Below are 26,128 nucleotides of genomic sequence, written 5' to 3'. Positions count from 1 at the left end.
GTATTTTCTGAAAGACTTGAAAAAAATTATATTTTTACTTTTGTGGCTCACGTTCTCTTTGAGTTCCATAAAATGAATAAACATTACAAGTTAAAGAGAAAATGTGCATCACAAAGTACTAGTGAGACCCAAGTGCTTACGTTCAAGGCTACTTCAGTCTATAATTTAGTCAACCCACTTTAAAGGAATTGAAACAATGAAGACCTTCCCTCCCCCAAAATAGGCTAACCTGGCAAGCCTAGGGATTGTTCCAGAAGTACACTGTGCCTACTCCAAACTACTGTTTGACTTCTACCCCAGATGGCTTCTTGGAGATTAATGGCTCCATCACTCTGGCCCCATGTGTTCTCACCCTTCAGTATTATTGACTCACTGCTCCCATATGACGACTCCACCAGCTTTGTTTCATAGCACCTCTTTCATTTCATAAAACAAGAATAGAGATCAAGAGGAAGTTCTGTAATGTGCAAAAGATGTCAGAAAACAAAAACGAGATCCTGGTGAGAACATCTACATTTAAAGTATAGAACGACCAGTAACTAGGAGCATGATGTCAGTAACTAGCAACCAATAATGTCAGCAGGAATAGATCAAGTGGACTGTGAGTTCCAGTTAGACTGGGCTCCAATAGAAAGATTCTATTTCAGAAACAAATGGCTTAAAATGTAGTTCTGTAGTTGAGTGCTTTCCTAGCATGTACAAGATTCAGGCTTCAGTACTTAGAAAATATGAAAAAAGTAAACTTCAGGCATACGTTTTTGTACATTAGAATACCCTCTGCTAGGATGGCCTTGTGAAGGCTCATTCCCCAGTGTAGGGGAATGCCAGGGCAGGGAGGTGGGAAGAGGTGGGTTGCGGAACACCCTCATAGAAGCAGGGAGAGGGGGGACAGAATAGGGGGTTTCCAGAGGGGAATCCAGGAAAGGGGATAACATTTGAAATGTAAATAAAGAAAATATCTAATAAAACAAACAAGGAATTCTCTCTGCTAAAAAGATCATCCTTTGAGACAGGGGTGTTGCTCAGTCAGTAAAATGCATGATTAACAACATGAAGTCCTCAGTTTGATCCTAGGACTGCATGAACCAAGCATGCAGGCACAGACCTGGAATTCCAGCACCTAGGAGTAGAGGTACCTGAGCCACTAGGTCAAGGGCATCTTTAGCAAAATAGCAAGTTGGGGGGCATCCAGAGCTGTGTAAGACCCTGCCTCAAAATTATCTTCTCTGTGAATGTCTTTTGAGAGTTGCTCGTAGTATGGGGTGTGCCTTAGCTACTGATACATGACCTTGTACAGCAAGCACTTCAAGAGCTCGGATGCACTAATGGGGAGCAGCCTGGAGAAGCCTGTATAGGAGACTTTTACTCGCTATCACTTCCTTTGTAAATGGATGGTGAAAGCTTTGCTAACTAATTCTGTGGTTTCTTTATGAGTTTTATATTCACAGAATGTGATTTAAGTTTGGAAGTACATTTCTAATACTGTAATACATAAAACACAAGAAAACCTCTAAATCCCCCAAAGTCTATTCTGTGCATGAGTTGCTAATATCAATTGTATTCTATTAAAGTTAAATGTAAGTTTCTCAGTCACATGAATGAGAAGAGTAAAAAGTTATGCTTTCCTGATTTCGGAACAGAACTCTAAGCTAATAGCTCTGGGCTCTAACGGTTTCATAACCAGACTTTCATGGGAACAAAATTTTGTAGGAACCTAAGAAGGTGTCTTGGGATGGTCCTGAGGACATTGCTTGGAAACAGAAAAGTCTGGGTCAGTTTATTTCCTAGGTACCCTCTGGCATTGCAGGCAGTTACACATTATGGTCCTTAGGAGCTGTCTTCCTGGTCAACCATAACAGTATACCAGGGAACAGACAAATAAATGAGCTGAAAACACACAGATACCCACTGAAGGCAAGAAGATGTATGTATGTCTTTTGACCTGTAAAATTATTCTTTAAAAGAAAGGCTTTAAACTGGAATACTATTATTCGCATTGTACACATGTGTATGCATACATGTGTGTGCATCAATGTGCATTGTAAATGTATGTGTAAGCATGTACACATGTGTGTGGAGACCAGAGGTCAATACTGGGTTAACTACACCTTCCTCATCCATTTGTTCTCCACTTTATTTCTTTAAAGACATGATCTCTCAGAGGTCTAGAGCTCAACTTGCAGGCCCGTGTGGTTGACCAGTAAGCACCAGCAGTCTTCCTCAGTACCGGCACCATCGGTTCTGGCTCTTTACACCATTTTTAGGGGGGTGGGGGGGATAGAATAATGTTTTTATGCTTGAGTTTACCAACTTTGCTTTACTGAGACATATTCCCAGACCTAGAAAAATTATTTTTCAAGGTTAAACTTCTTGTCACTTATGAATCTCTTGTTATAGACCAGGCCTTGCTAAATGGCGTTCGAATCTTTCTTCACTCAGATCCCAGCACTATTATGACTACCAATTTTCTAGGAAAAAAAAAGAAGGCAAGTTACAGTTATTCAAATGTCCTCTAACTTCAGAGCTCGAGTTCAGTCCAGAATCTCTACCTTCAAATCCTCTGATCTCAACCACTGAACTGCGAGGCCTCCCCACTGCGTTGGCCTTGGAAACCTGTTGAAGTGGAATAAAGAAATTCATTCTTTGTGTCTGAGCCTGGCCAATGTCTCCCTGGGACCGCTTTCCTGCTTCCTCTTGAATGAAAGGGAGAAGGGAAACTCGATTTGTTGATTCTGGGATTGCTTCAGTAGAGAAGGCGAGTGTAGTGGGGTGTGCTTTACCCTTCTGACTTCAGAATATAAGGCCCAGACTGAGTGCTTTAGGTTTTCTGCCAAACACAAGTTTGTTTTTAATTCTCCATATGGCTCTTGTGGTTATGTAATTGAGGTTAAGGGCATGCCTCTCATCTTCCCTGAACTTCTGAGTCCAAAATTAGCTACGTCCTTCCAACTTCTAAGTCTCACTTTGGAAACAGCTCCTTTGGAACAAAAGTGGCTTCCTATGCTTTTAATCACTTTGGCAAGCCTGTGAGTTTCTCCTGTTTAATGCCCGTCTGCTTCTGTTCTTGTGTTTTGGGTCAGCTTCGGCATCCAACATGATGGGAAGGAAAATGACTGCGAGCCCGTGGGCAGACACCCATACATCATGTCCCAACAAATTCAATATGACCCAACTCCACTGACATGGTCGAAATGTAGCAAGGAGTACATCACTCGCTTCTTGGAGTAAGTGAAGTCCCTTTCATGACAGCCTCCCTTGGGTCTCTAAGTCAGACTCGTCGATGAGTTTTCCACAGAGAAATTAATGCCTGGGAAAGACTCAGTTTCATCTTCCAGTCTATAGTGTCATGGTGGCATCAAATGGATGCCCCCTTTGCTTTCTTTCTGACTACTGTTCCTATCCACAGGCAAGTGCACAACCTGCTTTTTACATTCAAGTGTTGTCTCAGTCAGGGTTTTACTGCTGTACACAGACACTATGACCAAGACAACTTTTATAAAGGACAGCATTTAACTGGGGCTGGCTTACAGATTCAGTAGTTCATTCCATTATCATCAAGGCGAGAACATGGCAGCATCCAGGTAGGCATGGTGCAGGAGGAGCTGAGAGTTCTACAGCTTGTTCCAAAGGCAAACAGAAGACTAGCTTCCAGGCAGCTAGGATGAAGGTCTAAAACCCACGCCCACAATGAGACATGCCCTCCCAACAAGCCCACACCTCCTAATAGTGACATTCCCTGGGCCAAGCATAGTTAAACCACTACTGTTTCAAATTAAGTTCTTGGAGGCTGACAGGTCAGAAATGTCCAATCAAGCCTGTTAACAATAATATCATGATTGTCCGTTGCCCCATGGTCCTGTGTTTTATTTTTTGTTTTTATTACCTTGACACAAACAAGATTTATGTCAGAAGAAAAACCTCAATTGAGAAGACGTCTCCATCAGATTTCCTTTAGGCTGTAGTCCATTTGCTTGACTACTGACTGATGTGCTGAGCTGTTTAAGAAAGCAGGCAGAGCAAGCTGTGAGGAGTGAACCAGTAACAAGCACTTCTCCATGGTTTCTGCTTCAGTCCCTGCTGCCTGATTTCTGTCTTGGCTTCCCTCACTGATTGTCTGTTACCTGGAAGTACAAGAAGCAATAGGAACATTCCTTCCCAAGTTGCTTTTGATCATGGTCTTTATCACAGCCACAGAAACCTAACTAGGACACCTACTATTTGTATTTCCTAGATAACAACTAAACTTTTTCTGTTGAACATGATTCGCATTTCCTTTTATTAACTTTCTTCCAAGGCCCAGGGGGTTCCCTTGCGTGTAAGAATAAGGCTGTCTGGAAGGATGAAGAGTAAGCTGCTATGATGAAAATGTCTGTTGGATGATGGGAAAGAATCATATGCAACTGATCTGGTTTTGGTTGATTTGTTTGCAGCCGAGGCAGAGGGTTCTGTCTTGACGATGTCCCCAGAAAGAAAGGCTTAAAGTCCAATGTCATTGCCCCTGGAGTAATTTATGATGTTCATCACCAGTGCCAGCTCCAATACGGCCCAAATGCTACATTCTGCCAGGAAGTGGAAGTGAGTACTGGACTTCTTGGTGCCTTCAGGGGTCTGTGCAGGGCCTGAGATCTGCAGTGTGCTGGAGAAAGCATGGAAAATGCTTGGAAACTGGAGGATCAGGCCCAGAAAGATATATTTGAAATTACTTATATTTATGTAAATCTTTGACTCAACTTTCTTGGGGTTCTGTGGAGCCACAAATTCTATACAGCATGGAGGCAGTTCCATGGTGATTTACAGAGTTCATAGTATTTAACACCTATAAGCTCCATAGCAGTCAATCTAATCCCTAAAATTGCCCCTTTTCTATATTTCCTATTTGATTGAAGAGTAGGAGATCACCCGGTAGGAATAAGATTCATCTCCAGTCAGTCTTCTTTATTTCCAATATGTAGTCGATAAGTCGTTTTGACATTGTGCTCTTCAGTAATTAACATCTCTGTCTTGCCTTCTTCATTACCACCACTGTGTTTATTCTGTTTATCTTTTTTTGATATTCAAATTGCTATTCTTTTTTTTAAAGATTTATTTATTTATTTTATGTTTTTGCATACACTGTCACTGCCTTCAGACATACCAGAAGAGGGCATCAGATCCCATTACAGATGGTGGTGGGCCACCATGTGGTTGCTGGGAATCGAACTCAGGACCTCTGGAAGAGCAATCGGGTGCTCTTAACCGCTGAGCCATCTCTCCAGCCCCCTCAAATTGCTATTCTTATTATCTTAAAAGCATAAATACAATCATGCTACTATTCTGTTCTTAGAGTCACTACTATCCATTGGATGCAACCCTAACTCCCTATGTCATATTCTTTTGCAATTTGGACCCTGCTTACTCTAGAGTACTTTATATATGGTAGATTGATAATAGATAGATAGATAGATAGATAGATAGATAGATAGATAGATAGATAGATACATACATACATACATACATACATACATACATAAATAGATACATAGATAGATAGATACATAGATACATAGATACATAGATACATACATAGACAAATAGATAGATAGATGATAGATAGATAGATAGATAGATAGATAGATAGATAGATAGATAGATAGATAGATGATAAATATATGACAGACAGATGGATATGAACAACCAGTATGAAGTATAGCTGGCAAAGATTTTTTTCCATTCTGTATGTTTCTTCACTTTCTCATAGTTTCTTTGGCTGTGGAGAAACTTTTTAACTTTCTGCAATCCTATTGGCCAATTCTTGGTGCATGCTATCTTTTTATCTTCTAAGTTACTAGGTCTTTTTCAGATATGCTTCCATGCAGGATTTGAAAATACAACAGAATGCAAGCTCTCCTTTGTTTTCCAGAATGTTTGCCAGACACTGTGGTGCTCAGTGAAAGGCTTCTGTCGCTCTAAGCTGGATGCTGCTGCAGATGGGACGCGTTGTGGTGAGAAGAAGGTGATGTGTTGTTGGTCTGAGAAAGAAAGGTGGGAGGGCAGTTGGCCTGAAGTTCTTAGAAAGAGATAGGAAGAAGGCGCTGGGGGATGTGAGGAGCACCCAATGGCACTCACAGAGTCAGACCAGACACTGGAAACAATCCCACATCTCCTTCTCCTTTCCAGCCATTGCTGGGACGATGAGAAAGGACTCAGAACTATGCTTAGTCCCTGAGAAAGGACTTTACTTGCAGAGAATCAGGCCCGTATTCTGAGAAACTTCTGTAGGGTTTCTGGTTTCTTTTGAATGTGCTATCAACTTTCATTTTAGATATTTCTCCCTCAATATTGAAGATTGAAAAGCTCAGGCAAGTGGCCCCCAAAATATCAGATTGGGTCCATTTATAATCCTCTTCTTGATGTCTGGCATAACTGAATATTTTAAAGTTCTTCCTATTTCCCTAAGCAGAAAAGTCTTAAATCCACAACTCACAGACATTAGCTCTCCTCTAGACTGCAGGAGGGTACGGTGACTCATGCTGACCCATTAAGTGGGTTGTGTCATTGTGGGTCTGTGGTGTAGGAGTTTGGCACCATCTGTCCCGGAGTTTACAGTGCCTGATAACTCTGATTCTAGAAACTCAATTTATCTGAAGAGGCTCTCTAAACCCTTTTCTATGTGGCCCCTTTTGTATTGCCATAGAAAGTCTTCTGTCTTGGAAAGCATTGGGTTTAGACTTAGAAAGTCTTTGGCGCAGCTTCCTACAGAATCTTCCTGACACACGTACTCCCTATCACATCTCTTTGCAGTGGTGTATGGCTGGAAAGTGTATCACAGTGGGGAAGAAACCAGAGAGCATCCCTGGAGGCTGGGGACGCTGGTCACCCTGGTCACACTGTTCGAGGACATGTGGGGCAGGAGCTCAGAGCGCAGAGAGGCTCTGCAACAACCCAGAGTAAGGCCTGGCCTGAGCACTTGATTTCTTCTCTAAATGCTAGGATGCTATTCCTGAATGGCATGACACCACTCTTGAAGGTTTCCGAGGAAGAGTTGATCAATTCTCTTAGACAGAAAGACTCAGCAGGTTCACACAGGGTGAAAAAATGTACTTCTTTTTCAATGTTTTAACTTGGCATTGGAGTCCTAATAACATCTAAGTAAGTTTACTCCTTCATTTGGGTAGAACAAAGGAAACTTCTTTTAAATGAGGAAACAAATTTCTGTGAAATACTCTATGTATGTGAAACTCTCCAGGGGCTTATGCAATTAAATCCTTCCAGATAACTGTGCTCTCTCAGTACAAAGTAAATTAGTAAAACTCAGTTGATATGATTGTAGCTAGATTTCAATCACAATGAAAATACAATTACGTAAGAGTATTCATCCCTTTTATAACTAGAAAATTGGCCATGGACGTCTTTGAAGTAAATTATTATTAAAGTTCTAGCAACATATCTTTATGAATCTAATCTTAGGGTTCCTTATGTCCTATGTAGGGTTTCATAATTCAATTTCCCTTTCTTAAGCCAATGTTTATTTTTTCACATAGTAATCTTATATTGTTACATATGTGTGTAAGTTAAGTTTATATTGTCATGTTTATAGATAGATTGCATTCTTGGTTTCATTACTTCCTCATATACAAGTTTCTAAGTATACATTCTTTGAGGATGCATTTGATGCTGCCCAGAAGTGGGAATAGGACTAAGCTCATTTTCCTAGAGTTGCCTTTGCTGTGAAGAATAAAAGCCACATTTTAAAAGACAAGTGATAAAAGTGGCTATAAGGCCTTTCAGTATCTAAGTTCCAAATCTTAATCTTCTCCTTTTATTAATAAGCATAGTACTATATGTAAATCATATATGTGCATGTGTTATATATACATACAATTTGCTATATATAAAATTTTTCCTGAGGATTTTAAAATTATGTGTAGCTTAATATAATACCTATGATATTATAAATTATAAATAAACACTATTTATAAGGTCATCACTTATACATGTAAGTATTTGTTTGAGGAAGGATGATGTAATTGTCTTAAAATTCTGCCTTTTGATAAAATTCTATTATTTTAAAAAGAAATTCAGCAGCAGGAATGTCTTACACAGTACTTTATTTACAAAGCGGATTCTTATCAGTTTGGTCAGAAATGTGCTTTTAGAGATCAGGAAATATAGGCAATAAGTTGTGGTATGTATAGAGGCACCACTCCCTAACCTTGGGAAGCTGTTTAATAACCTATAGTCTTTAGAGAATGGATGGTCTCTCTGAGGAACTGAAGAATGGTTCCCTAGCTCAGCATAAGAGGACAAAATGTCCTAGTGCCCAACTCCAAGGCTGCAATTTCTTAGCCTCCTTGGGTGAGTAATGACATCTAATTCCATAACTCATTTTCTTGATTTTTTTGAGACCACTGTTAATGGTAATTTGTTGTATAAAGATCTCCGTGATTCCAGTCACAAAGTCAGGTCAGTGTATGAGTTAACTACCCACTTATGCTGAAGACTGTAGCCTTCTTCAACCACACTTAATATGCGATTGTGTGTGTGTGTGTTTTTTAAATGTATTCTTCTGTGGATACCTTTCCTGACCTTATCTTTGACATTGGTCACGTGAGACCAACTATAGGGATAGTGAAACACTGGCACATCTTGGCTCAGATGAGACTCTTGGTAATATTTGTTGGAGGAAAATGAGGTGGACAGGTGCCAAGTCACAGAGTCTCTGTCATTGAATGGAGACTAGCATTCAGAAGATAAGGGTAATTTTTAGTACCCCCTACAAAGAAGAGACGAATGAAAAGCCTGCTATGTGAGCTGCTCTGAGCTCTCAAGTTGCACTATGAAAAATGGGAAGCAGGTAAAGTAAGTCTCACAAATATCAAAGAGAATAAGAATACAACTAAGACTGGCAGGATTGTCCCTCAGGGCTGCCAATCAGCTGAGACAGAACATGGATAAGAACTCAGGCCGCAGATTAGAACACATGACTCAAACCTTGGCTTTGCTGCTATTAGCTGGGAAATGCACTTCTTGTCCCTAGCATATAGTTGCATCTGTCCTGTTCATGTATCCTATCTTCAGCCTTTTCTCTGAGACTGTCCTCTTGGTCTATCCCTTCCAAGAACTCATTCTGGTCAACTTTGCTTCCATGTAATGCTCTACCTTATCCAAACCCTTGTTGTACCCATAGACACACCTACTTAGTTGCTATCCTAAATTTTCTCACTTCTGTGTAGTTTTTAAGGACTGGAGAGATGGCTAGGCTAGGCTCACAACCAAAAGTTATTTTAATAGTTTAACAAAATTGTAAAATTTCAAGGAAGCATAGGACTTATGTTGACTTTGTACTGATGCTTTCTTCCTCATAGCATCTGTTGAGAGCATCATTATATTTCAGTGTTGGTTGGTTTGTATTCATAATGCTTAAAGGATCTATTGTGCCTTCAGTTCTAATAATGCACTAACCACAACTTTTTAAATATTTATATGCATTATCTCATTGAGCTGTGAAAATTATTGTAAAACAATGATTAGTATGCTTATTTCCCAATCACAATAACAAACAACTGGAGCTCAGAAAAATAAGATAACTTGTTTAGATTCATCTAACTACTAGAAAGTCAAGTTGATACAAGCTCCAGTCTTTGGACCCATTATGTTACACTGCGGTGATAGTCATAGTATCTCTCTTGGGTACAAAAAGGTGCAAGTAAGAAGGCGTGATGAGTCACTCGAGAACCTTCATGCGATCTATCAGCTGCCCTCTGCTTCTTTCAGAGCAGATCGGATATACCGCTCTCCCATATACATGATACTGAATGAGAGATTCTTATATCCTCACATTAATTTACATCTCTATGATGATAAGATGTTGTTGTACTCACAGAAATACACAAATTCTATAAAGGAATTAGAACTTGGACTGAGTCATTAAATAACCATCTTCAGAAAAAGGCCAGTAAATACAGTTAGAACATGAAGTGTCTTTTAAAAGGAGAAAGAGATCACTTGCAGTTGGCATCCAGAGGGGATTTATAATGGAGGTAGCATTATTTGCTCCTCAGAGAATAGACAGCATATAGATGTGGAAAGACTTAAAAATAAGAAAGTCCATGCAGGGGCACAGAAAAACACTAGGAAGTAAGAAGTATATACAGAAAACTATGCAAGACTTGATAGAGTCACTTACCACAGAACCATGAAAGCCTGGAGTGCCAATCACAAGAACTTAGACTTGATTGACATTTTTAGGCACTGAATGACATTAAAAAATCTTTTAAACAAGAAACTAACATATTTAAGATAATCTAATAGTATACATTGTGCACAGGGGGTTGATTTTTTTTAATTGGTATAAGGGACATAAGAATGAAGATAATGGTCAGATTGCTTTTATAGCTGTGTAACTGAGAAAGAAAAACCACATATAAAAATGCAGCTGGATGGGTTGGACATGGTAGTGAATGCTTTAATCTCAGCATTCAGAAGGTGAAGGCAGAGAGATCTCTGTAAGATTGAGACCAGCATGGTCAACCTAGCAACCTAGCCAGAAGTGCATAACAAGATACTGTCTCAAAAACAAACAATTAAATAAATGCGAACAACTGGTAGCCAGATCCAAGATTGGCCAAGTATGGATGATTCTGCAATGTAACCATTGTTATTTGCTAAGAACAAATCAGAAAGGGAATACATGGTGAAAGTAAAATTTTTCTATTTTCTTCAGATATTTTTTTCTGGTGATTTTGCCATTCAAAACATATATTCCATAATAATTCTATAAATCTATAATATTCCAGAATTCTATAATAATGTATATAAAATTTAATAGAAATCCATATTTCTATTAAAATATAAATCATTTAATTAAAGTATTCATTTAATTAAAGCAGGCATATACATGTATATAATGTTAAAATAGGGACCAAAAGAAAAAAAGGCTGATAAGAAACATATACAGCCCCAAACATATGAAATTAGATTGATTTATCTGTTTCTTTAGGTCAGAAACAGGCATGTTTTGATGAAGAATAGCCATGACTAGGTGGCGAGGGATTTTAAAAGGAAATTGTTGGCTTCTTGGAAAATGTAAAGAACAGCTTGTCTCTTTCATCTATAGACCAAAGTTTGGAGGGAAATACTGCACCGGAGAAAGAAAACGCTATCGCTTATGCAATGTCCACCCCTGCCGCTCAGACACTCCAACTTTCCGACAGATGCAGTGCAGTGAATTTGACACAGTCCCCTACAAAAACCAATTCTACCGCTGGTTCCCAGTGTTTAATCCAGGTAAGGGACCCTAAATGTGCATCTCGGGTCTGGAGTTTCTCAGAAGCCCTGCAAAGGTCAACAGAGAGAACTGTACCACCAGGGTTTCTCAGTTGTAGAAGACACTTACACTGACTTGTTCAAGCTGACTACTAAATTTTAAAGTCTGGATATGTCCAGTCTTCCCTGTGGGAGATGAACATGACATTCTTCAAACATGGAGGCTGGTTTTCAATAACTGGGCCATGGAAGAATTTAGACACTCAGTAAATATTCCAAAGAGGTGGAATGGGAGTAACTTCAAAGGAGCCTTCCATGGAAGTAGCTGATGAATTTATGTATAATAGATCTTTCTGTGAAGGAAGGCAGTTTAGAAGGTCATTCCATATTGAGAGAAGACTTCACAAAAGATAGTCAGAATATCTTCATCAGAAATCAATGCCAAACCCGAGATCAACATTTCATATGTGCAGCATAGGACCAGGTTATAAAGTGAAATCAAAGATCTAAGGGATGCATGTCAAGGGATGGAGGCATAGCTGAACTGGAGAATGTAATGGTAGCTGTTGTGGTAAATGTTATTGGGAGTTTCTACTCCACCTGAGATTATTTAATTCCCAAATAAGAGACACAAACTTCTATGTTTATAAGTTTTAAAAGCACATCAACTCTCTATGCTCTTTTGTCTACTTCTCTGTCAATAACTTGCCATGAAAGCCTGGGCTGCTTCTACCTCAACGGGCCAGCCCTCATGGCCATGCTCTCACAATCCACCTACTCCATGGTGTCCCTCCCTATTCTCCTCTCTCCTCTTCTTCATGGTCTCTGTCCCAGACCCCAAGCCCAGGGAACCAAAACCCCACCTTGAGAAGTTAGTTTGATCATATAATCAAACTGTAATATAAATCTCCATCCATCCCATTAGAAAGGACACCTTGCAATAGTAAGTTGTGAGGGTTCTGTAACCAGCAGATTTAGTCAACACATTTATTGGTCATACAAGTAGAAGTTGTGGCTGGAGACAATTCTGTCTCCCAGTTTCAGAGCTGTTCCCAAGAATCACCCTGTCACCTGTTTTGGTCTTGGTGTGTTTCTTGTCTGTAGTCCAGAACTTCAGGAGGTCTCCCTCTGTCAAATCTGACTTTTATAATTTCGAATGGAATGAAAACCTTTTTCTCCTTTTCTGTTGACATAAACATAAACCCTCTCTTCCAACCTAACATATCCTTTGTCCAGCAGTTTGAAGTCACTAAAAGTATAGACCAATCTAGCAGTCCCTTTTCTATCTAGGTCTGCTCCATTTTGACCTCTCTCAAAGAGAATGTATAATACCTCCCTTACCGTTGAACATTAATTATATTCACTTTGATAAGTTAAAACATGATCGTGTGGAGTACAAATATTCTCTACAATGACATATATTTATTATTATTTATTGAGACAGGGTTTCTCAGTGTAGCCTAGGATGTCCTGGATTTGCTCTGTAGATTAGGCTAGCCTTGAACTTACAAGGAACCTATCTTCTCTGTCTTTCCCTCCCAAATGCTGAGATCAAAGGCATGAGGTTATTTGTTCAATGTTTATGTACCCTTGAAAACATTTATATCAATTTTTGTCTTTGCCTTTCCTTCCAGATTATTATCTATGTGGATTTATTTATTCTACCTTTTTTTTCTCTCTTACTATCCTTCTCTATTCAACTTTTCCTTTCCATCTAGTGCATAAGAATATCCCTAAGCAAGACTGCATTTGCTCAGAGATCTTGGCCCGGACCATGTGCCACATGCCCAGCTGAGCTGTCACCAATTCCCCCATGGGAGCCCACATGCAAGGAGGCTGACTTCTCAGAGCAGTGTGAAATCCTATTTCATGTTAGGTTTCAATGTTGACCAAAGAATGAAAATAAAAAATTTGCCTAACTTAAGGGTATTTGAGGCAAGGGAATTAAAAAGAATAGCTAATCTAACTTTTATGTGATTATTAGATTCTTGAAATTCCAATGTGCTGAGACTCATGAGTCACAGACGCAAGAATGTCACAGTTGGCTGTTAGGACGATTATAATCAAAGCTGTGGGAAGAAAAGCTCCATAGAGATTTGCCAACTCTGAGTCTTCAAAGCATCTTGATAGCTATCATTTTTCCTTCCCTGGTTCTTGCTGGATGGGGTGAGACAATTGATTATTGCTGCAACTGAGACATCTTATTATATAACAAATGACAAAGGTACATCTAGGCAGTGCCATCTATATCTGTGTCCTGCATATTTGTATTGTGTTGGAGCTATTGGGGTCACTGATTTTATGGGCCCCTAGGACTAACATATCAAAACAGCTCCATTAGTGTAATAGGGACGCAATTTCCATACCCTCCCCCTCACCCATCACCACCTTACACTACATACAATATAAAATATACATACTTGTATGTAGTATACATGAATATTTATACTGTATATGTATATAGTATACATGCATACATGTATGTATGTGTATGTATGTATGTGTATATGTATGTAATGAATGCTGTTAGGTCAAATAACTTGAGTAGGAATAAAAAGGGTTATTTCAACTTGGATTATCATAGATATATAAGCAATTCTCATGTGCCTACTGTTTGCCCAGATGGCTGTAGGTACTAAATGAATGAGTCATTAAAGTCATAAAAGTTGACAAAGCTTCCATGTGATTTGGGGTGATTGGCTTTTATCACTGGGATTGAAATATGCTGATGGATGCACTAGCTACTTATCTGGGATCGAAGCATCAGTCATCTAGCCTAATGGTTTCTCCACTGCCTGTGACTTACTCTCTCATCTGAATACTTGCTGTCTCCCCCAACCCACATAAAAGGCATCCAAACTTTACCTTATCTTATTTTTATCTTTCAAGTTTGTCATTTCTACATCTAATGATCACTTCTTAAGATTATTTCCCTCAAATATTGAGCCATCCTGTTTTAGCAGGATCAAAAGTGTAACCTTTGATTCAATAATTACATTCCATTACCTGAGCTTTTCTTTGGGAGAGCAGATGAATCACACAGTTTGAAGATAAGTTCGTCTATAAAAACAAATCTTATTTATTTATTTTTTGTATCTAACAATCACTCTTAGGATCATTGCCAAAACATATTGAGTGATTGCATTTCTGCAGAACTGAAAGTTCAAACCTTGGCTCAGTAAATTCACTCAGTCACCTGAGCTTGCTGATGGTTAGCCAGATAGCACGAGGGACAGAAGTCATCTGTAACTTGTTTTTAGTGCTTTCACTCAGCCAAATTATAAGTGCTTCTGAGAGCTACAGTGAAACATCACGTGACTCCGACAAACAGACGCAACAGGGCAAGTGAATAATGTGAGACAATGACAATATTCAACACTCAAGGTTTAGAATCTGTGAGGTTGACATCTGTGTCCTTGAATCTCAGCTACACTTGATCATCAGCGAGAATGAAGACCATTCATTGTCACCCTTGCCTCTTTATTTAGAATGCCATGTCATGGGATAAGGATATCTACGGACTCCCTCAAATTACCATGAAAGAGAGGCTAGAAAAGATGAGGACAGGCACATGGAACTTTTGACTCAGCATTGCAAATTGTTTAAGGGGCACTAAGCCTTCCATTTACGCTTCCTTCTTCAATCAGGGTTCTCTCTAGTCTAAAGTATATATAAACTCTGAAAGGATAAAAGCAGTTGGTCTAGTGAAGTGGAAAGGAGAGTGGAGTGGGAGAGGTTACAGTGGGAAGCAGCAGAGATAAAGAGTGAAGTGCAGAAAAGGGGACAGGAAAATCTACTAAGACACACCTGGTTTGGAAATGCCATAATGTTATATAATAGGCTATATCCTAATTTAAAGATAAATAAATTTAAAAACTCAGTAGCTGGCCTACATGCTACCTGCTTTTTTTTTTTTTTGCCACAAATAACAATGGATATTTTTGAGATTTCACAACCACACACTTAAACTCAACAGACATTTGTGTTTTGTATATGCAGCACACTTCATGTATGTTCATATAGTCCAACTTTAAAAACTGTATCAATTCCATACTGGAAAAGCAGAACGCAGGGACGTTTGGAAATAAGGACCTCTCAGCATGGAGATGTGTTGTGATTATCATGCAATAAAGGAGAGTGTTCAAGCTCTATTGTTTCAGAGCTAAGACATTATTTTGGAAAGGAAGGAATATATGTGTTTTATAAACTGTTAATGTCCACAGTCAAATGAAAGAGAAACAAATTTCATTACATCATCATACATAATCTATTTCCAAGAAATAACCATTGTTGATAGCGCATTTCTGTCTGCACAAGAATTGATCGTCCTTGTCAATTCTGCAACATTCTTGATTCTCTAGGCATTGATTGTGTAATGAAAGTTCACATATTCCTCTCAGATAAATGCACAGCATCTCATTATAGAAATGCAACTTTAGTTAATTTGTGCGTTTCTCTCTGGATAAATATCCCATTGCTCAATGGATGTTCTTGACTTCTCTCACCAAGGATAATATTTATTTTTGTGACTACCTGAGTTAATGTCTGATGATTAAAATGACACTGTGTTGATCTGTACAGAAGATTTCCACTAACAATATTGATCGTGCCAACGCATTTAATTGGCCACAATGAATTAAAGTCTCCTGCAGTAGTAATCACTCTCTGCCAGCAGTTAATGCGCTAATGCTTACAATCACACTATCCGTTTAACAGCCCGCTCTGTGAAGACTAAATTCAGTACTTTGAGTTGGGGATCAAATTTGCATAATAATGGTTCCAGTCCAGAGTTTTGTGAAGGAGATCCCCAAGCCTGAACTTCTCTCTGCATCTTATTGAGCATATACTCCTTCCCACACTCTACTGGCAATAACTGATCAGTAGCTGGCAGAACCTGAATGTCCCTGAGAAGATCGCTCCTGGGGACACTGTCCAGCCACAGCCTTAGAACTGTAAACAGAAGGACTTCTGCAGCTAAAACACGACCAGAGCATCATTGCATGAAGGTCCACGGTTACAGTAAAACAAAGTGTGGAGATATTGCTGTCTGAGCAAGATCCATCTTCCTTATGCTAAATGGACAAGACGTCAGTGACTTAGAAAATATCAAAACAAAGTATCAACTAAATGCAAGCTTGGCTGGTAATGAATAATCTAAAGAGAGACGTTGTGTTTGTTTGTAGTAAGACCCGAGCAGCAGTTACCAGTCTCTTGACAATTTGAAGAAACTGAAATGGAAAGCAGAAAATGTCAAGTCTTCTTTTAATGAACTTCAGAAATCCTTAAGCCAATGATGAGGTTATGGAAATGATGATAATCATTCGTTGAGCTCCTATTGTATATAACACACACACACATATATAATATATATTCTAATGATGATAATCATTTGTTGAGCTATTGTATATATACCGCAATAAGATATAACACTCAAAATAAAACATTCAAAAGAAAAATACCATCCATATACATATATATATACACACACACACACACACACACACACACACACACACACACACATATCTAGATTGGACATAGGAATAGACATTCTCGTCCCTGGGAAAGCATAATTACTCCCATGTGGCTGCCCCTATGTGCTTCTACTCCAGTTTGGTCATCAGTCCAAGCAGCTAGTCTCTGCTTCTATTCATTGGATTTTTGCAAAGCAATCTCTTTGATGTATTCTAACTTTGTCTATCTTTTTAGATACCTTGACATCAGTAGGTATTGTTTATTTACATAACCCCAGCCTTTAAGCTTTATACAGATGTATCTGATGTCTTTGTCTAATTTGTCCAAACTACTAAGTATTTAGTATTCAGATGCTTAGCTTCAGATATCTGTGCTTACTTGAGTTGTACACTTTAATTTTTGTCACATAGGTCACCACATCCTTAAACCAACACACTAGGTGTGTTTTGCATCTGATGTTCATCCATTCAGAGTAAGTCTGGTCTAAGCAACAAGAAGCCAACAGATACCCATAACACACAGATCTAAGAGAGCTCTCAAAAGAATTTCTAATGACAGTCTTGAGTTCTCACCTAAAGTAAATTCTAGGCTTGGAGTATAGCTTCATGGTATAGCCTAGCATGTGAGAGGCACTGAATTCAATTCCTAGTACTGCAATAAGATATAACACTCAAAATAAAACATTCAAAAGAAAAATACCGTTTCACATATTAACCTTTAAAAAACTGAGGCAGTTCTGTTTTAAAAGTCATTGTCCTTCTGAGTATCATGTATACAGATATAGGTGGATCTATTTAATTACACATCCCTGCCTTCATTCTCAAGGCAATGAAATCCTGAACCTCAGAATGACTTCTAAGTGGGACCCAAGGTAGAGGGATAGGCTCCTGTGCTGATCAGATGGAGTTCCAATTTGGCAGTTCTCATACTCTCTGCTTCTATATGCTTCTATGTAGTTGTCTATTTGTATCTAAGCACTTCTTGGAGTTAGGAAAAATAGGTCTACTTTAGGGAATGTGTTAAAATGGTGGTGATGATGTTAGTGCCATGAGAAAAGACTGCCTTTACCCTAGAATCAGCTTGCCTGCTACAGACAGCTTGGATCCACTTGCTTGGATTCTGTGTTATCTCTTACCATTATGGATTTGATAGGTAAAACTACATGCTCTAGGCTTTATTATTTTTAGGTGCACAGTTCAGTATAGGGTTGAAAGCTCTCCTCATTTACAACAGAAGGCATATAGTCTTTTCATCCAACCTTACAAATGTAATCAATTATAAAAGTTTTATTGACAAAAAGAGGAAAAAAAACGGTCTACATTTTATCATTTGTCTCAGAAAGGCACAGAAGGGTTCATAAATGATATTTGTAGGTCAGGAGTCCAGAGGAATCTGGAGGAAGGGTTGAAACTGCAGAGTTAAGTCAAAAGGATTCATCTGTTTTCTCATTTCAGCACATCCTTGTGAGCTGTACTGCAGACCCATAGATGAACAGTTTTCTGAGAGAATGCTGGAAGCCGTCATTGATGGCACCCCGTGCTTTGAAGGTGGCAACAGCAGAAATGTCTGTATTAATGGCATATGTAAGGTATTGGGTATGTTTCCTTAATCTACAACTTTACAAAATGATGTCTTTTACTTTTTTTAAAAGTATTTTTGGATACTTTATGTATTTACATGTCAAGTGTTATCCCCTTCCCCCCTCCCATACTCCATCCCCCTGCTTCTGTGAGAATGTTCCCATTCCCACCCAACCACTCCAGCCTCAACACCCTGGTATTACCCTACATGGGGAAACAAGGCTTCACAGGACCATGGGATTTTTCTCTTGTTGATGCTGGACAATGCCATCCTTTGCTACATATGCGGGTCATGGGTTCCTACATATGTATTCGTTGGTTGGTGGTTTGATTGGTCCATACTGTTGTTCTTCCTTTGGTGTTGCAAACTCCTTCCACTCCTTCAGTCTTTTCTTTAAATCCTTGACTGGGGTCCCCTTGTTCAGTTCAATAGTTAGCTGCAACCATCCCCATCTGTATTAGTAGGGCTCTGGCATCACCAATAGTGACTATATTTGGTGGCAGCATATGAAATGCTTCCCGGGGGGTCGGGCAGTCTCTGGATGACTACTCTTCAGTCCCTGATCCTCTCTTTGTCCTTGTATTTCCTCCTCTGAGTATTTTGTTCTCCCTTCTAAGAAGGAATGAAGCATCCACATTTTGGTCTTCCTTCTTGGGCTTCATATGATTGGTCTGTCAGTTTTTTCTTAGGTATTCCAATCTTTGTGGCTAATGTCCACTTATCAGTGAGTGCATTCCATTTGTGTTCTTTTGTGATTGGGTTACCTCACTCAGGATGATATTTTCTAGTTCCATCCATTTGCCTAAGAGCTTCATGTAGTCATTGTTTTCAATAGCTGAATAGTATCTCACTGTGTAAATGTACTACATGTTCTGTATCCATTTCTCTGTTGAAGGACATCTGGGTTCTTTCCAGCTTCTGGCTATTAAGTAAGGCTGCTATGAACATAGTGGAACATGTATCCTTATTATATGTTAGAACATCTTTTGGGTTTATGCCCAGGAGGAGTATAGTTGGGTCCTCTGGTAGTGCTATGTCCAATTTTCTGAGGAACCACCAGACTGATTTTCAAAGTGGTTACACTAGCTTGCAATCCCATCAACAATGGAGGAGTGTTCCTCTTTCTCCAGAACCTAGCCAGCATCTACTGTCACCTGAGTTTTTGATCTTAGTCATTCTGACTGGTGTGAGGTGGAATCTCAGGGTTGTTTTGATTTGCATTTCCTTGATGACTAAGGATGTTGACGATTTTTTTTAGGTGCTTCTTGGTCATTTGATATTCCTCAGTTGAGAATTCTTTGTTTAGTTCTGTCCCTCATTTTTTAATATGATTATTTGATTGGTATAGGATTGATAAAGAACTTTCCCCGATCTGTGGGTTGCCATTTGGTCCTATTGACAGTGTCCTTTGCCTTACAGAAGTTTTGCGATTTTATGAGGTCCCATTTGTCGATTCTTGATACTAAAGCATAACCCATTGCTGTTCTGTTCAGGAAAATTTCCCCTGTGCCTATGTGTTCATAGCTCTTCCCCACTTTCTCTTCTATTAGTTTCAGTGTATCTGGCTTTATGTGGAGGTCTTTGATCCACTTGGACTTCAGCTTTGTACATGGAGATAAGAATGGGTCAATTTGCATTCTTCTATGTGCTGAGCTCCAGTTCAACTAGCACCATTTGTTGAAAATGCTGTATTTTTTTCCATTGAATAATTTTAGTTCCTTTGTCAAAGATCAAGTGGCCATAAGTGTGTTCAATTCTGGGTCTTCAATTCTATTCCATTGATCTACCTGCCGGTCTCTGTATGAATACCATGCAGTTTGTATCATGGTTGCTCTGTAATACAGCTTGAATTCAGGGATGAAGATACCCCAGAAGTTCTTTTATTGTTGAGAATAATTTTAGCTATCCTGGAGTTTTTTCCTTTTCCAAATGAGTTTGTAAATTGTTCTTTAATTTTGTTGTTAGTAGTTACTGGCCCTTTAAGTTGGGGATCTTCGTCCTCTTCTATACTTATTATTCTTAGGTTTGGTCTTCTCATTATTTCCTGGATGTTTTGGGTTAGGAGCTTTTTGCTTTTTGCATTTTCTTTGACTATTGTGTCAATGTTTTCTATGGAATCTTCTGCCCCTCAAATTCTCTCTTCAATCTGTATTCTATTGGTGGTTCTTGTGCTTGTGGCTCCTAATCTCTTTCCTAGGTTTTCTATTTCCAGGGTTGTATCCCTTTGTGATTACTTTATTGTTTCTATTTCCATTTTTAGATCCTGGATGGTTTTGTTCAATTCCTTCACCTGTTTGGTTGTGTTTTCCTGTAATTCTTTAAGGGATTTTTGTGTTTCCTCTTTAAGGGCTTCTACTTGTTTACCTATGTTGTCCTGTATTTCTTTAAGGGAGTTATTTATGTCCTTCTTACAGTCCTCTGTCATCATCATGAGATGTGATTTTAAATCCAAATCGTGCTTTTCTGGTGTGTTAGGATATCCAATATTTGCTTTGGTAGAAGAATTGGATTCTGATGATGCCAAGTAGTCTTAGTTTCTGTTGCTTAGGTTCCTTTGCTTGCCTCTTGCTGTCTGGATATCTTTGATGTTAGTTGGTCTTGTTGTCTCTGACTAGAACTTGTCCCTCCTGTGGACCCATGAGCCTGTGAGCCTGTGATCTTTGGAGTGAGAGCGCTCCTAGCAGACCAGCTTTCTGCAGGCAGGTTTTGTGTCTGAGGGCTGTGGGAAACCCCAGGCTCTGGGTGCTGATGTCTTTTTCTTAATTTATGAAGTCAGATGTTCTACATTTATACTTTTATGGCATTTACTTGAGTCTGATTGGTTTTTATTAATAAATAACCAGACACACAAGGAGATAACGCCTCTCTCAGCACTCATTAAAGCCAAAGTTTAGTCTGAATAACTTTTTTTCAGCTGATATTTAATTCATTGATGTCCTAATGATCACAATGATATAACTTCACACACTGAGCAGAGAGAAACTGAAGAGTCCAATTGAAGAAGGCATTATAGGAAAAGGCAGCCTAGACTACTTCATAATACTACATTTGAAAAAACTGATCCTAACAATGCTTTCTATAAGGCCTCTTTGTTGTCAACAAGAGTGAGTCAAAAAGAGAGTGACTGGTATCCTATTAGTAAATTCAGTCTCTACCTATTTAGACCTGATTTGTAAAGGCTATTAAGACTAAAGCCATTTTAAAAATTATTTCTTGTTACTTGTATTTAATTTTGCAAGGAATGGGGAAATAATGTCTTGTGACCTAATGTCCAAGAATAAATCTGTCTAAAGAGGAGATGCTTTTAGTTAGGTAAAAGAAATTGGTACCATGACAGAATGTCTTAGTCCTAATGGTCAAGACCATGAATTGATTCAACACCATCATTTATCATCTATATCATCTTGGGTATCTTTCTTTTAACAGAAGTGCTAGTACATACAATAAATTCAATACATTTTATGTTACAAATATTTTAACTATGTTTTTCACTGGGAAAAGTGAAAAGTTCTTGCATAAATGATTAGTGTCCCAAGAAGATATATTTCCCTCCTTGAAATTGCTTTTGCATTTACCTGAATGGAGACTAAAACACAGGAAGCAAGATGGTGATTTCCAGGTTCCAGTAAGCTAATAACAAGCTATGATCAGACTGTAATTTTAGAAACATTCTCCCAAAATTTTCTGTTAAACCAATTAATTTTCATGGAAGCCATAAAGAGCCCAAAACATGTATCAGTTTAGATAATTCAGGACCAAATCTAAAGCCAGAAATCTAGTTAAAATAGATGTGCTGACTACATTTTAGAAGCATCAGGGCAGCTTTTTAAAGTTACTGATTTCTGGGCTTTATAGCAAATCTGTTAATTCAGAATCCTGTGATAGAGACACTGATATGTTAAAAGCTCCCAGCTCCATTAGCATACGCAGCCAGAACTGAGAACTGTAGTCACCAGAAAGGTAATGTGAAATCTGACTTTTAGACCTGAGTAATTTTGCATGTATAAAAATACCATTTTATTTTGCATATGAAAACCAATGTTTTGAGCAAAACATGAGGAGTCTTTGTTGTCTCTACTGAAATCAACTAAATTAACATAATAGAATAAGCCAAATTCTGTCAGTTGGTTTTCTCTTCCTAAATGTCAGTCCTTTTGATGGACTATAACTGCCTACTTTATGTAGATCCACACTAAGTTTTTAATAGTCAAAAGCTTTGGTCCAATAAAATATAGCCTACATACAATTTATCCTCCCAAGATCTAGGTAGTAGTAGTAGTAGTAGTAGTAGTAGTAGTAGTAGTAGTCGTCGTCGTCGTCGTCGTCGTCGTCGGAGTAGGAGTAGGAGTAGGAGTAGTAGTCTCCTTACAAGTTACAAGTCTCCTTACAGATACAAACTGTAAGCCCTTGATTCTTATATAGCTATTTTGGGGCTTTCTTGAGATTTAATTAAGACACAGATCCATTTGCATTTTTTAAAGCTGGTAGCCTTTTGCTGGGACAGTCTCTCAGCTATCTATCTAAATGTATCCTGACTTCTCCTCCATCCCATCTCTCCAAGTAGTTCTAACTGCCTGCTTCCAGCTCCCTCAGTCTCCCTTCTGCCTTCTTCTGCATCTCTCTGAATCTTCCCAGTCTCCACCAGCCTGAAAGTCCCACCCCTGTACTTCCTGCCCCAGCTTGGACTGTCAGCTGTTTATTATGCAAAAAGCCACATTCCAGTCTGAACCAATCAGCAGCAGGAAGTCTCTTGATCTGCCCCTTTGGGGTGCTCTTTGCCACCTAGGCCTGCTTGACCTTTACCGCAGTAGCTTGCTCTTTATTTTTATTCTTTCTTTATTTTTCATAATTTATTTTTTTAATTCACATTACAACCCAGTCAAAGCCCACTCTCCCTCCTCTCCACCCAGTCCTACCCTACAAATCCCTTTCCATTAAGCCTTTTGCTTCTTCTCAGAGAAGGGGAAGCCTCGCTTCCCGTTTTTCCCACCTCAGGTACCACCTTACTCCAGGACTTTCTGTCCCAGCAGGGCCAAGCACCTCCAAGCACCTCCTCTCCCACTGAAGCCCACACTGCCAGTCCAGGTAGAGGAACGAGATCCAATGGCAATCAACAGAGTCATAGACAGTCCAGTCCCACTCCATTTGTTAGAGGACCCCAGTGAAGACCAAGCTGCACATCTCTTACAAATGTGTGGGGGGCAGGGGGGCAGTAGGTCCAGCCCCTGAATGCTCTTTGGTTGGTGGTTCAGTATCTGTGAGCCCCCCATTGGCCCAGTCAACTCTGTAGGTCTGCCTGTAGTGTCCTTGACCCTTCCAGTTTTTCAATCCTGTCAGCCACTCTTCTACAAGACTTCCCAAGCTCCACAAATGTTTAGCTATTGGTCTCTACATCTGCTCCATCTGCTGCTAGATGAAGCCACTCAGGAGACCATTATGCTAGGTTTCTATCTGCAAGCATAGTAGAGTATGATTATTAGTGTCAGGGATTAGCTCTCTCACATGAGAGGGGTCTCAGATTGAGCAAGTCATTGATTGACTGTTCCCTCAATCTTGGCTCCCTCTTTATCAGTGCATCTTGTAGGTAGAATGAATTTTTGGTTCAAGGTTTTGTGGATGAGTTGATATACCCCTTCTTCTATAAGAAGTCCTGCCTGGCTACAGGAGGTATCCCCTACTGGTAACAATCTCAGCTAGGGTTTCTCCCCCATCCCAGGACTCCAGCTAGTTCCAGAGACAGTTTCCACTGATTTGCATTCTCACACCCAGCCCTCTCCCATCCTCTCCTCTCCCTACACCTGATCACCATCCCATTCCCCTTCTCACACCCTTTCCACACCATTCCCTCTCTCCAATCCATCCACATCTGATGGCTCTTTGTTTCCCCTTCTAAGTGAGATTCACACATCCTCCCTTGGGCCCTCCTTATTATCCAGTTTCTTAAAAAGCAACCTGCTTTTTAATATGATAATCTCTCAGAACAGCCATTTGAAACTATATTGTAGGGCTATCATAAAGTGCTTCCTATAAGCTCAATGACTTAAGACAGAAAGAAATATTGCCTGAGGATTTTAGGAGGTAGAAGTCTGAAATAAAGTGTAGATATCTATCGCCATGTTCTCTCTGAAGGCTTCAGCACAGACTCTTTCTTTTGATGTCCATAACGTGTGATGATCACTGACAGCCCACATCAGTTCTAACTTGTAGCTCCCTCATCCTGCTTTCTGTTTCCATCTTCACTAGAACTCTCTTCACCCCGTGTGCTGTCTGCGGCATTCTCCATCAAGGCACCAGTGTTTGGGTTCAGAGCCAGTGTGATGTGGAATGGCCGCTCTCTCTTTTGATAGATCTGCAATGATCCTCTCTCCCCCATAAGGTCACATTCACAGTTACCAGAGATAAAGATTGCAACATGTGCAAGGGGGGGGGGACATTACTTAATATTCAGCAAGAATCAACCTTGAGAACTTAAGGCGAGGGAAGCTTTATGCTGTCGTTCCTTCCATTAAGTGAAATATCATGCACCTCTTCTCCACTAAGCATAGCTCTGTTCATACTCACATTTTCATTGGCTGGGAACAAAATCATCTTAGAATAAGCATCTTTCTAGTCTCTACATTTTCCCAAGAACTTTGAAAAAGAATAGTGGTATTGACAGTGGCTTAGGTTGAAGTACCAGTTGGTGTTTAAGCTATAGATTATTTGAAATTCTGCGAAGCAAAATAATATTATATTAATATTATTATTTTATAATATAATAAAATAATATTATGAAGAAAAAGAAAATGGGTAGGTTGCTATTAGTTGCTAGTACATGGAAGACTAAACATCTGGTGAATTAGGAACCTATTCTTCTCAATTAATAACCAGGATAATACATTTGCCTTACAATTCTTCCAGCTCAAGGCCTGACAGAAAAGGGGATTTAAGTGGTTCTGGTTGATTTTTTAAGGGCACTACCCACCAAGGTGCATATCCATTCCCCAGTGATAGCACTAGAGAAAGGCCATCATGAAATCACGATGCACGTTTGCTAGTGGCAACATAGCCACCTCTGATTCCACAAAAAGGCCAAACAACAGTGGACCCTGTTGGCAAACACATGCTGTCGGACTCAAATTTATTTCTTTCTCTTCAGAGCCCCCTTTTGTCTTATATGCAGAAGGGAGAACTGACCTCATGTTAGATGGAGACTACCTTCAATTTTTAGCTCACAGGAGAAGCAAATTGGGGATTGGGGAGAGTTCTTGTCTGCTTTCTGTTGCTGTGATAAACACCATAACTAAACAGAACTTGGGGAGGAAAAGATTTATTTCAGCTTAGAGGTTACAAAGGAAACCAAAACAAGGCAGGAGCAGGCTTGCTCCCTGAATCTCATGCTTAGCTAACATTTTCTACAACCCCTAGTACCATAAGGGATAACTTTTCCCTCACTGGTCTGGGCCCTCCTACATCAATTGGCAATGAAGAAAATGCCCCACAGATGTGCCCACAAGTCAATCTGATGGGAAGAGTCCTCAAAGTGATACTCCTTCAGATAACTCTGGGCTGGGTTGAGTAGACATCTGAAGCTAACTAAAAGATTCCCTCAGGAATCTATTTAATGTACCATAACATAGCATAATATACTAAGAAAATATGCATGGTCTCTTGTCCTCTAGTCATGTAAACTGGTACTTGTTGCGTTTTATTAAAAATAATAATAATAAGGGAAAAGCCAAGAATGTGTTTGGTGGAAGTGCACTAAGGGGTAGGGGAAGGGGGTACCTCTGTGGGCCCATGCTGAGGCATCCCTTCACCCTGAGGGACCATCCACACAATGGTATAG

General features: G+C 39.4%; 1 protein-coding gene across 1 annotated transcript in view; it reads left to right on the top strand.

Moving 5' to 3' along the window:
• Positions 1 to 26,128, top strand: part of Adamts12 (ADAM metallopeptidase with thrombospondin type 1 motif 12) — a 212,193-nt gene that overhangs the window by 168,035 nt on the left and 18,030 nt on the right. Inside the window, exons 8-14 of the mRNA XM_032897025.1 lie at positions 3,081 to 3,224; positions 4,431 to 4,575; positions 5,900 to 5,992; positions 6,781 to 6,926; positions 11,096 to 11,265; positions 18,174 to 18,314; positions 23,258 to 23,385. Coding sequence (XP_032752916.1) covers positions 3,081 to 3,224; positions 4,431 to 4,575; positions 5,900 to 5,992; positions 6,781 to 6,926; positions 11,096 to 11,265; positions 18,174 to 18,314; positions 23,258 to 23,385 — 967 coding nt within the window. The remainder of the gene's footprint in view (positions 1 to 3,080; positions 3,225 to 4,430; positions 4,576 to 5,899; positions 5,993 to 6,780; positions 6,927 to 11,095; positions 11,266 to 18,173; positions 18,315 to 23,257; positions 23,386 to 26,128) is intronic.

The sequence above is a fragment of the Rattus rattus genome, chromosome 3 (assembly GCF_011064425.1).
Source record: "Rattus rattus isolate New Zealand chromosome 3, Rrattus_CSIRO_v1, whole genome shotgun sequence".
Classification (NCBI taxonomy): domain Eukaryota; kingdom Metazoa; phylum Chordata; class Mammalia; order Rodentia; family Muridae; genus Rattus; species Rattus rattus.
This window is presented reverse-complemented; position numbering and strand designations above follow the sequence as displayed.